The sequence below is a fragment of the Pteropus medius genome, unplaced genomic scaffold (genome assembly GCF_902729225.1).
Source record: "Pteropus medius unplaced genomic scaffold, Ma_sr-lr_union100, whole genome shotgun sequence".
Taxonomy (NCBI): domain Eukaryota; kingdom Metazoa; phylum Chordata; class Mammalia; order Chiroptera; family Pteropodidae; genus Pteropus; species Pteropus medius.
The window spans coordinates 14,869,920-14,882,106 of NW_024349796.1; the positions used below are offsets into that span (position 1 = coordinate 14,869,920).

At 49.7% G+C, this 12,187-nt stretch overlaps 1 protein-coding gene across 2 annotated transcripts in view; it reads left to right on the plus strand.

Moving 5' to 3' along the window:
* The first annotated feature begins 416 nt into the window (after positions 1 to 416).
* The window catches only part of LOC120619198 (mitochondrial amidoxime-reducing component 1-like), a 19,093-nt gene continuing 7,322 nt past the window's right edge, over positions 417 to 12,187 (plus strand). For both annotated transcript variants that reach the window (XM_039883427.1, XM_039883426.1), the window contains exons 1-6: positions 417 to 688; positions 3,754 to 3,927; positions 7,855 to 8,017; positions 8,972 to 9,112; positions 11,805 to 11,866; positions 11,967 to 12,038. In XM_039883427.1, the coding sequence (XP_039739361.1) occupies positions 417 to 688; positions 3,754 to 3,927; positions 7,855 to 8,017; positions 8,972 to 9,112; positions 11,805 to 11,866; positions 11,967 to 12,038 (884 nt within the window). The remainder of the gene's footprint in view (positions 689 to 3,753; positions 3,928 to 7,854; positions 8,018 to 8,971; positions 9,113 to 11,804; positions 11,867 to 11,966; positions 12,039 to 12,187) is intronic.

Genomic DNA, 12,187 nt, shown 5'->3' on the forward strand with positions numbered 1-12,187 from the left:
GGACGCTGTGTGCAGAGGCCACGTCGTGGCCACCCGCTCCCACTAACCAAAGCCTGGGATCTGCCCGCCGCCTGATTTCTAATTCGAGATAATGCTTTGTCCTGCAAAGCTTGTCTTTTTATCTTTGTAGGCTAGACCAGCGGCCCAGGAATATGTAAATTGACCGGCCACTTGTAGTGACAGCGGGGGAGGACACACCCCCTTGCAGCCGCCAGCGCCCACCCCCAGCGCCCGGGACCCACCCTCCGGAGCAGGACACGGTCCTCCGATAGGCCCGGAGGGGGTTCTGCGGCCGTCCTCCTTCTGGGCTCCGGCCCAGGGGTCGCGCGGCCCCCCAGCAGTCCCCGCAGGCGGCGACCTTCCCGCCGGGCTGCGAGCGGCGCGCCACAGCGGTGGCCCGGACCGCCGGCCGGGCCATGGGCGCCGCGGGCTCGCGGGCGCTGGCCGCCCTCGGGGTCCCCGCGCAGCCCCCGGCCGCCTGGCTCGCGGCGGCCGCGCTGGGACTGGCGGCGGTGGCGCTGGGGGCGGCCGCGTGGCGCCGCGCGCGGCCCAGGCGACCCCGGCGGCTGCAGCAGGTGGGCACCGTGCAGCAGCTGTGCATCTACCCCGTCAAGTCGTGCAAGGGCGTGGCGGTGAGCGAGGCCGAGTGCACCGCCCTGGGGCTGCGCAGCGGCCACCTGCGGGACAGGTACGCGGCGCCGGGGCGCGGGGCGCGCGGGGTGGCGGGGGAGGGCTGCAGAGTCCGCTAACAGGTCCTTCCTCCCTTGACGAATAACCAGGGCCTGGCTGGGGACCCCCCTGTCATCTCCCAACAGCGGACCCCAGGGCGGGGACACCGGGCCTCGGGATGGCTGTCTCTCCGCCTCCCACGTTTCTCCGATGAGGTCCCGCATGGGTCCGCGGGTGCCATCACCCCGCCTCCGTCTTGGGAACCTTGAGAAGGGATCGGTCCCCGCTTTTAGTGATTTTTTTTAGTCATTGTCTCTGGGGCGACTAGGAGCGGCGGAGCTCAGCCCTCAAAGAGGGCCCGGTGCCGGAGTGACAGCGGCAAAGGCTGACGACAGCAGTCGATGCTTAAGTTTCTTGCAGCCTCCAAAGTGCTTTTGCGTAGATGGTTCTCCCTAATTCTCTCAAGCACGCGTTTATGGAGAAATAGGTTCATGGCCGCACCCCCCGTGGGAGCCGGCCTGTGTTCTCTCGAGCACAGCGGTGCTTTGTAGAATCATGGTTTCAGTGATGCCCTACCAGGGTAGGCTCCATCTCTGTGAATTCCTGGGATTGGGCAAAGGCTGCAAGGGCCCAGAGCGAGAGGCTTTGTCCTCCTCCGAGTCTGGCTCAGGCCAGCCCTGGGCCCCTTTGTAAACTGCCCTCCAGCTCCTTCCTTCCACCAGCCCTCACAGCCTCTGCCCCAGCGCCGGACGATGGGGGCTGGAGCTTTTCTCCCTTCCAGCCCTCCAGCCAGAGGGCAATTCATGACATAGTTGAAAGGTGAGTTACTCATCTTTGCTTCAGGAACGAAGCCAAGAATGCTAACTAGTCCGTAATTCATCCAGCAGACTCAGAACGATGGTAGAACCTGTTTTCGTAGGCCCAGAGGCAAAGGGCATCGTAATGTTACCGTATCAATTCGAAAAACAAATATTGGCTTTTATACCACAAACTGTGGTATAGTCTTATTTTTGTCATCACACTACCAGAAAGTGACCAAGAAATGCGAACAACAGTTCCGGTTCTATATGATAACTTTGTCAATGGGACAAGTGCCAAGAAGCACCAGAAAGTTAGGCATGGTCAGGAATGACTTCATAGCTTGAACTGAAAATTTAAAAATGATTATGAATTTTCCAGGCAAGTAAGTTGGGGAGGCAAACATTCTAGAGAGAGGGAATAAGCTAGGTAAAAACACTGGGCTTGAGAAGACAGGTATTTTGGAGGAAAGGCTGATGCGCTCGTAAATATTTCCCTAAAGGAACTGGAAACAGGAATTGAAGAAATCCTTATACACCAGTGTTCACTGCGGCAAGGTTCACAATAGCTCAGAGGTGGAAGCCACCCAAATGTCCATCAACCACTGAATACATAAACAAGTGGCATGTACACGCAGCAGAAGATTATTCAGCCGTGGAAAGGAATGAATGAAGTTCTGATACGTGCTGCAGCCTAGATGAATCTTGAAGACAGTATGTTAGATGAAGTAAGCCAGACACAAAAGGACAAATGTCGTACGATTCCAATTATATGAAATCTGTAGAATAGGTAAATTCATAGAGACAGGAAGTAGGTTAGAGGTCGCCGGGGGCCAGAGGGGAGGGCGTGGGGAGTTATTGCTTAATGGGTACAAAGTTGGAGGTGATGAAAAGTTTTTGGAAGTAGCTAGTGGGGACGGTTGCACAATATTGTGAATATATTTAATACCACTGAATTGTGTGCTTAAAACTGCTGTAGTGAACATTTGTGTCCGGGTATCTGTGTGAGTCTCCACTTCCACTTTCAATTGCTTTGGGTTTATACCTAAGAGTGTTCCAGGCATTTTATGTCATATATATTGTACCACAATAAAAACATTTTAAACATAAGAAAGGCTGGCAGGTGTAAGGGCATCGGGAGGTGACGATGGCTGGGCGAGCATCTGGATCGTGAGAGGCCTTGTCTGCCTTGCCGAAGAGCTAGTATTTTATCCTGAAAGCATAGAGGGACTTTGCATGAGGGGGTGACACGATCGAATTTGTATTGAGAAAGATCAGACGTCCGTTATTACTCAGAAGAATTACTCGGAAGAATATGCCGGTAGCAAGGATTTGGCACGGGGCAGAGCTCTGTTGACATCCAGGATAACGAGGCAGTTCAGAGAAGGGCTCGTGTTAGCCGAACTCTCTACTGTCGCTCGATGCCTCAGTTACGGCGACCTGCTGGAGGTGATGACCCCAAATACCTGCCATGGTTTTTTCTTCTGTCCATGAATGCCAAAAGCACAAGGTCGCTTCTGTAATGGGAACATCCAATCCAGTGTGAACCGAATGTACCAAAATTTCCATATGTTTGGTAGTCGAGAGCTAACCTACACAATCGCATCGTTCTTTTTCTGGCAACGGTCCTTTCAATGGCTCTTATTTCTCCTTTTTTTTTTCTCCTGCAAAGTACCTCTAGACCAGGAGCATTGGGCCAGAAAAAATGTTGTCCATATTAACATTAGACCTTTTGGTAAATGCAAATTCACAGTTCTGAGTATTAAGCGATTTTTTTTTTTTTTTTTTTTTTAAAGAGGAGGGTGGGTTTGGCCAGGTGCGTGTGGCGTTATATGGTGCTCACCTGGATCCCAAGTTCTGTGACCAATACAGCAGTGGTCTTGTTACTGTGCCTCTTCAGGCCCCGAAAGTCTTTCTAGAAGATAGATTCTCATCATGTCCTTGGGGCATGCTCAAGGAAAGTGATCAGACTTTCTGGCCGTTGAGATGGAAATATAATTAACATCTTTGATGTCTGTGCCTTCAAGAAGCTCCAAATGTTTTGCAGATGTTATGTAGGATGCTTGAGTGGTTATGAGACCCTTTGAAATGAACTGAGACTCAGTCTTGCTCTGCTGCTGAGTTGATGTTTTGGATAGACAGACACACAGACACGGGCACACGCAAGGTCACACGCACCAGGCTTACAGGGAGGAATTCAAACATGACAGTGCGTCACTGAAGATCTTGTGGGTCCTGGCTGCTGGTCATGGCGGGCCATGCGTATCTTGTGTTTTGAAAATGGCAGGTTCTGGCTTGTGATCAACGAGAAGGGGAACATGGTCACTGCTCGACAGGAACCTCGCCTGGTCCTCATTTCCCTGATCTGTGAGGGGGATGCCCTGACGCTCAGCGCAGCCTACACGAAGGACCTGCAGCTGCCCGTCCAGACGCCCGCCACGAATGCCGTGGTTAAGTGCAGGTAAGGAAGAGGCCGTTCACAGCCCCGGCTCGAGCATTTACTCATGCAGGGCCATGAAAGTGCCAGCTACGGAGGGGATCCTGAGAAAGATGACCGATAACCCTCGATGACAAATGCACCCTATGTGGGGTCAGGTCCTCAAGAGCATGATGATCTACATGAAGGAGGATAGCAATTCAGAAACGGGTGTCGACATGGCGTTGACAGACATAAAAGTCCCATGTAGAACAGCCTGGGGACAAAGGCATATTGACACATCAGCAGGACACAAAACGCATCACTGAAGGACCAACGTGGGGTGGGAGTGACTGGGGAGAGAATTCTGGGAGAGGGAAGATTAGATCCCTGTTTGACCAGAGGACGGGGCCTATTTTGCTTGGAGAGAAGGAACCGTACAACTCTGAGTTAGGACAGGAGTCGCAAATGGCGAAGTGACCCCGCGGCATTTAGGTCCGATGGAAGTAAGTTCCAAAACAGAAAAGGGACAGCAGCAACTGGAATGGTGATCCGACCTGCAGTCACCCAGGGGTCCGAGTCACAGTGCGAGGAGGGTCTCCCGGGAGGCGCTGGGCACGGGAGCTCTTTCCCAGGGTCACAAGGGCTGCGAGGAGGCGAGAGGCCCAGCAAAACCAGCGCCGCCTCTAAAAGTCGCATCTAGAGTTGACTTTTTAATCCTGTTATGGGAAAATCAAAATGTAGCCGAAGTATACGTTTGTTACAGCTTCTGCCTTTTGAATTAAAATGCGACGTGAATGCTAAATGTTAGTCCGTGACCTGTCATAGACAGTAACGTCACAACAAACAATGCAGTTAACTGAAAAGTGTCAGAAGACCCCCAAATGTTCATAAAATGCAACACCCATACAGTTTCTATAATATCCTAGACATAATAATAATATGCTCCTATTTTAATTGGGTGGGTTTTGATGATTCTAAAAAGAATATATATTCATAGTCGAAAAATTGGAAAATACCAAAAAGGGGGGAAAAACCCATCTGAAATAACTATAATTAATATTTTGACATATTTCCTTTCTGTCTCTATAGCTGATACTTTTAACACCAACTCGAACTAACACAAAAATTCTGAGTCTCGGATACCGCTATCTACTGAAGTTGATACATTAAGTATTTTTTCTTATTGTTTAGAACATCTTCAAAAATGTCATTCTTCATATTGGCAAACATTTCATTCTGTGAGTGCCCTTTATGCATTTTAACTTGTCCCCAAGATTAAACATTTGAATCGTTTTCAGTATTTTCCCAAGTGGGAAGAAGACTGTGATAAATATCTTGTAAGAAATCTTTGTTCATATCTCTTACTATTTCCTTAGGGAAAAAATTTTCACAATAGTTTTGTTAGAAACGAGAGTATGGATCCTAGACTTTCGCTATATGTTGCTAAATTGTTTTGCAGAATGACAGAACCAGGTATGTGGCCGCCAGCGGTTCATGGGCATACCTGTCTAATTACATCCTGACCATTATGTTAAAAAATATGTTGCCATTCGGATGGGAAAAATGGTAATTTCTCGTTGATTTAATTTCCATTTTTAATACGCCTGTTAGGATTTGTATTTCATGTCTCTCCATTTCCTGGTCCCTATTTGTCTGCCATGGTTAGATACTCAGCCGGACTTTGCAGTGGTGAAAATTTTTTCCGTTTAATTTTTTATCCATTGGGAATGGTGTGGAAACATTTTTCACGGACCCTTACGGGCTTCGGCTTGTGTTTCAAAGACTAAACAGGAAACGTGTTTAAAAATTGCAAAACGAGAAGGCTCAGAGTCTTCGGGCAAAGATGTCAAGGACGCTTCGGACTCAGGTTCCTTTACGGCCCTTGTGGTATCTCTTGTGGCATCTGGAATTGTAACGTCAGCCCGGTTCCCTAAAGATTTCCGATGAGTTTTGGGGGCCCTGGGGTGACAAGGCCATGATCATAGCCAGTAGACCTGCTTATTACTTGGTGTCCGCACAAGCCATGCCAGACACTGAAGGGAAAAAGGGAATTAGAGACTTTGGAAGGTGAGCAGCCTCAAATCGTGGCTGCGGTATCTCCGTCAAAGGTTTTGGGAACATTTGGACTTTTTTCCCTTGGATTTTTCTGGACAGTGTGTCACAGCCGAGGCTGCTCAGAACACAGGAGAAACGTGAGGGGATAAGGAAGATAACAAGGAACAAAATTCTGCTCATTTAAAAGCCTCAGGTTCCGGATGTTTAAACGAACTTGAACCCCCAGACCTGCACATAGAGGCCGCCATGGAAACAAGCATCAGGTCAAGAGGGCCGATGTCTTAAATTTTTGTAATGAGCAAATATGGATGCAAATGCTTTAACTTAGTGAAGATAATGGTTGTCAGCTGCCTTCCTAGGCAGCCTTCATCCTCCTATAAGGGCACACTGTGGGCTGCTGAGGGGCTTTGATGGCAGTTGGGATTTGACTCCAGAGATAAGAGATTTTTTTTTTTTTTTACCCAGACACTAGAAAAGAGACATCTAATAGGAAGGTGGCCTTCAAGGCTGCCTTTGTCCCTAGATTTTGGTAGCGCAGCCGTGGCTCGAGATGCTTCAGAAATGAACATCTTAGATGGTCCGCTGCTCACACGCGCTCGTGCGCACACACACACACAGGCTAACCTCTCACACACCCTGGGTTCTGGAAATCTCCGCCCTCTTGCGGTGGATTTGATATTTGGAGGAAGCGTGTGAGTCATTGGGAGCTAAGTTGGGTAAACAAGGAGGTGATCAAGCCACATAAGATGATTTTTCTTTTTTTTTTTTTGGTTTAGAAAATGAAGTTAGATTCCCAGCAGTAGGGCTTATTTCTCATGAGTCTTCTAAGTTGTTTCTGATTAATGTTAGGATGATTCTATTGCTTCCCGAGGTGACTACTTTGCAAGGTCAAATGCATTTGGATGTATGAATTTTGGCATTTTTATTTTGGTCATTTCCATTCCACTTCATCTTGACCCAGAATAGAGGAAGGCGGGTAGATGCTCCTGGTTTTTATTGATCAAAGAGTCTCACTACTCTGTAGGCGTAGCACGTGAACTTCAACCCTCTGACTTTTAGGTCAATTTAGAACGGATGGGAAGGAGGAAATAAAATATCTTTGTTTGTGGATAATATGATATTATATAGAGAAAATCCCAAAGACTCCACTAAAATACTGTTCGATCAACAAATTTTTTAGTAAAGTTACAGGATAAAAAAAATCAGCACATGGAAATCAGTTGTGTTTCAAAACACTAACCACAAAAGATCTGAAAGAGAAATAAAGAACGTCAAAAATACTAAAAGACTCAGAAATTTAACCAGTGAGCTGGAACATCTGTGCGTTGAAAACTCTAAGACATTAATGAAAGAAATTGAGGAGACAAATAAATGGAAAGATATTCCATGTTCACAGATTCGAGGCAATCCCTATCAACATTCCAATGGCATTTTTCACAGGAATAGGAAAAAAGCAATCCTAAAATTTGCATGACTCTACAAAAGGCCCCGAGTAGCCAAAGTAATCCTGCGAAAAACAAGAACGGAGCTGAAGGCATCTCACTTCTTGCTTTCAAACTATACTTCAAAGCTACAATAATCAAAACAGTACGGTGCTGTCCTAAAAATAGACACGTAGATAGATCGATGGAACAGAATCAAGAGCCCAGAAATAAACCCATGCCTACGTGGTCAATGAATGGTTGTCGAGAAAGCCAAGAATAATCAGCGAGGAAGAACAGTCTCTTCCATGAGCGGTTTTGGGGAAACCGGCTATTCACAGAGGTGGTGCCAGGCTAAACTGATGTCTCCTGGCAATTAGGGAGTGACAGGGACATCACAGCTTGCTGTAGCTATTCTGATATGAGTAGGACATGGAGGGGCACCCAGATTTTCAAAGCCATGCCCAGCCTTCTCTCTTGTCACCCCCCGCAGAGTGCACGGCCTGGAGGTGGAGGGCAGGGACTGCGGTGAGGCCGCAGCCGAGTGGGTCACCAGCTTCCTGAAGTCACAGCCCTACCGCCTGGTACATTTTGAGCCTCACATGCGACCGAGAAAGCCTCACCAAATACATGATGTATTCCGGGCCAAAGATCAGGTCAGAGGAGGGCCCCTCGGCTTGGGACTTTGGGGTGGCCTATGGGGGGCAGGCTTCCTTGGGAGCTGAGCGCCGTCCACCTCCAGCCCATCCGGTAGGGGTGCATTTCTGCTGAGCTCAGACCTTGTTTTGCCAGGTGACCCCCGAGCAATAACCATAGGCAAAAATCAAGCCCTTCCCTCGGGAACGTCATCTTTGCTTCTTGATTTGGGGGTGACACCCACGTCGTTGCCCATAGACACCTAACTTCCTATTTACGGAAGCCTTCCGGTGCCATTTGGGTTTCAGGACTGTTCTATGCCAGTATCTTTCCAGTCCATTCTGTTATTGCATGTGGAGGCCAACCTTTTTACTGTTTGAATGCAATTAAGACAATGAGTGTGGGACGGAGATCCGCAGACTTAAAACGACCAGCTCTTAAAAAACAAGGCTATAAGGACTCATTATGACAGTAGGGTTGGTAGCACGATGCTGTGAAACTCAATGACCAGGGCTTTGAGAATCAGAGCCAGCAAAAATACTTATTAAAAGAATCAGAGTCAGCAAAAATACTTATCAATGATTTGCAGGTAGCATAAAAAATAACTATCCACAGAATCAGTGAATATTTCTTTTGATCACACGTAACAAGGTCATCACACCCAACCGCCTTACTAACCATGTGAAAAACGAGAGGCTTAGAAAAGTAGAGTGAATTCCCCAAGGACACTTGCTAGGTGATGGTTCTAGGATCCTGGAACTAGCCTAAGTCCTCTTCACTCCATCATGGAATCCCTGTGATCTGCAAGGCTCTTTAGAGCTACTGAATCGCTGTGACTTTTTCTATAAAAAAAACTAGAGAAAGCCTTAGAAAGATTGTGTGCCTGGGGGGTGGGGGGCGAGGGGTCCGGGAACTGGAAGCTCCGAGAGACTCTTTCGTGGGCCACGTGGGATGACGACTGCTCTCCCCAGCAGATCGCTTACTCCGACACCAGTCCGCTCTTGATGATCTCTCAGGCGTCACTGGCGGATCTCAACTCCAGGCTGGAGAAGAAAGTCAAAGCAGCTAACTTCAGGCCCAGTATTGTCATTTCAGGGTGTGGCGTCTACGCAGAGGTAACTATGTGGCTCCTTGCCCGTTTTCCTTGGATGTAACTTTTTTTTTTTTTCCCAAGGTATGAGTCTTTGAGATTAGATTAGATTCTTCCCAAATATGCGTTATTTATCGGGCCTCTTCTACACGCCGGTTCAGTTTTTCGGTTTCCTGAGCATCTGATCGGTGCAGACTTCTGTGTGGACACAAATATAGACGAGGCGGAGGTGAGATGTCAAGGAGCAGTTCAGGGTCTGAGGCGTCTTTGGAGAATTCCCAGGAGGCAGATTCGTTTTTGAGCCAAATTTCCCTAGTATGGAGCGCATGGGGGCCGCGGCACAGACAGGGCGTGCATGCCCCCGGGTCTGGGGGAAGGTGGCTTTCCTGTCCCGTCGATGGCCCCCGGGGAAATCTGGCATTTGCAGCATGGCTGCGGGAAGCGTGGTTTTAACATACGGATTTGGGGAGGACGCACCCATCTGCAGCGACCTCTGTCTGTACTGGCGCTTCCGGCCCGTTCTTCAAAAGCTTCTCTAGACCGAGGACCCCCTGGCGTACCCGGACTGGGACCTGCCCTTTGTCCTGCTTTCTCTCACTTCCCACATTCCAATAGCGGCCGTGTCTTGCTGGCTCCGTCCTCTTCCGATTCCCCTCCGGCCTCTTTCCAGGCCAAGTCGCCGTCCTCTCTCGCATGGCTTATGGCAATAGCTGCTCTTCACTGGCCGGTCGCCCTGCTTCTGCCCTTGACCGACCCCACCATCATACATGGTCTATTCTCAACACGTAGGTCAAGGTCATCCGGTAATTGTAAGTCACGTCATGTCATTTTCCTCGAAACTCACGATTCTCCATTTCTCTTCAAGTAAAAAAAAAAAAGGGGGGTCTTTATGGCGACACCCAAGTCCCCACGCGACCCTGTGCCCTGCTGACTGCAGGGCTGCATTTCCTGTCACTCTCCCCTTCTCTCAGCCTGCTCCGGCCACCCTGCCCTCCTCCCCTGCCCAGGATCTTTGCACGTGCCGGCGCCTCTGCCTGGCACCTCCCATCACATACCTGGCTCGTTCCCTCGCCTCCCTCACCTACTTCCGTGCCGATCACCTTGAATCTTGCCCCTCACCCACTTAGAAACCCCCCGCCTTCTTTGAAAGCCCCGATGAAAAGTCGCCTCCCCCGAAAAGTCAGCTGGTCACCACACCTAGAGGAGCTGCTTCTCCTCTCTAAAGCCACAGGGTGCTGCGTCCGAGCCTCTCCCACACCCAGCTTGTGCCGTGTGAGTCTCTCGTCACCTGTGTTCTGGTGGGGAGACTTCCGTGGGCTCTTCTCCTGCGTTTAACACACTTCTGGGCCCACAGCGGACGTTCAACACACAACAGTTTCCGCTTTTCCTCCCCATTTGTCAAATGGATTCTTCCCCTATGGTGTTTTTACCTATTTTTCTGTGAATAAATTCCTAACAGTTTCTACTGAATAGGAAAGGGGTTCTGGAACTATTTCTTTCATTAATAACAAATTACTTTCCTAACTGGAATCCTCATTTCTCTCCTCTTGGATTTTTTTTTAAATGACCACAGTGCCCCCTCGTGGAGAAATGCATGCAGGACAGGCCGGGACTGCTCTGCCCACAGGAGCCCAGCCTTCTGGGCTGCTGTGAAAATTGCGGCGAAGAGAACCACATTATGATTTTTTAAAAATCTGCAATACATAGCTCAAGAATGACACTATTAGAGTTAAGATTCTGAGTCCGGAGCTCTGTCTGCGGCTTGTGGGTTGGTTTTAACTCACGAGATCTTGTCTTCAGGCCGCTGGTACTTCTGTTTCTGAGGCTAAGCAGGTCAGGGCCACACAGATGTCTGTGTCTTTCTTTCCTTCTAAGGACTGCCTAGGGTCCCCTCACCCTTCTTTCTGGCCCCTCAAAATCTCCACCCTGGAAGACTCAGTTCGGATCCCACCTCTGCCCCGACCAGAGCAGCGTGAAGATTTGTTCTCCGAATGGCAGGGATGATTCTTGCCTGCACAGTTATATCAGGACATGCTCGCTACTTCTCGGCTCTTTTTAAAGTTTTTCTGGACTTTTAAAAAATATATAGATCATTTGCTTTTCGTGTATGCATGTCCTATCTCCCCCGATGGGTTCGCGGGATGCAGTCCACTGATTTGATTTGTCCTGAAGTGTAGGTACCGGTGACCCCAGCCGCAGGCAGCACCTGGGGTGCTTCCTGACCCCAGTGGGGAATGTAGAGAGAAGAAGGCTGTGGGCTGCTCTTGGTTTGTTCACATCCGGCCAGGGGAGATACGAGACTCGCATCCGCCCTGACTGAAGGGTCTCGTTCACCTTGGGGCACGCACAAAGAAATCTGATGCGGCCTCTCCGTACCCCCCCTTCCCCTTCTCCCACTCCTTCTGCCCCCTTACTTCCCTGCCCCCCTCGGGTGAAAGAAGATCAGTCAGGGAGGCTTCCCGTAGGAGGCGAGTTTCCACCACGGTTTGACAAACGAGAAGAAAGGGTGCATTTCATTCCAAGTCAGTGAAGTGGCACATGGAAGGTAGAGCGAGGAGGGGACAGGGAGCTGCGTGGCCCCTCAGGACTGATGTATGGTCTGCCATCTTCGATGTAAGTGGCTTCACGAGGTGTCAGCTCATGAGCAGTCCCGCCACCGGCGTGCCAGGGCGCAGGCTCAGACGTGGTCATGCGATATTTTGTGCTTCGTCCCGTAGGATTCGTGGAACGAGCTCCTCATTGGGGACGTGGAACTGAAAAGGGTGATGGCTTGCTCCAGGTAGGGCACCTCCTCCGCTGCCCGGGGAGGCGGGAGGCCAAGGCCATTCTGCTTTCGCCCTTGTGTCATGCTCTGTGTATGTGTGTGTGTATGCGTGCAGGTGCATTTTAACCACGGTGGACCCCGACACTGGTGTCATGAGCAGGAAGGAGCCACTGGACACCCTGAAGAGGTAGGAACGGGAGACCGAATATCTGTAGGGGGAGCAGGGGCTTCCGGTCTCAAGGCGAACGGGGCGCTGTGCAGTCTGGGGGGCATCCCCGGGTGCTCAGGTCCCCAGAGTGCCGCTCACACAAACGCTTTTATTCCTTATTTAGGATT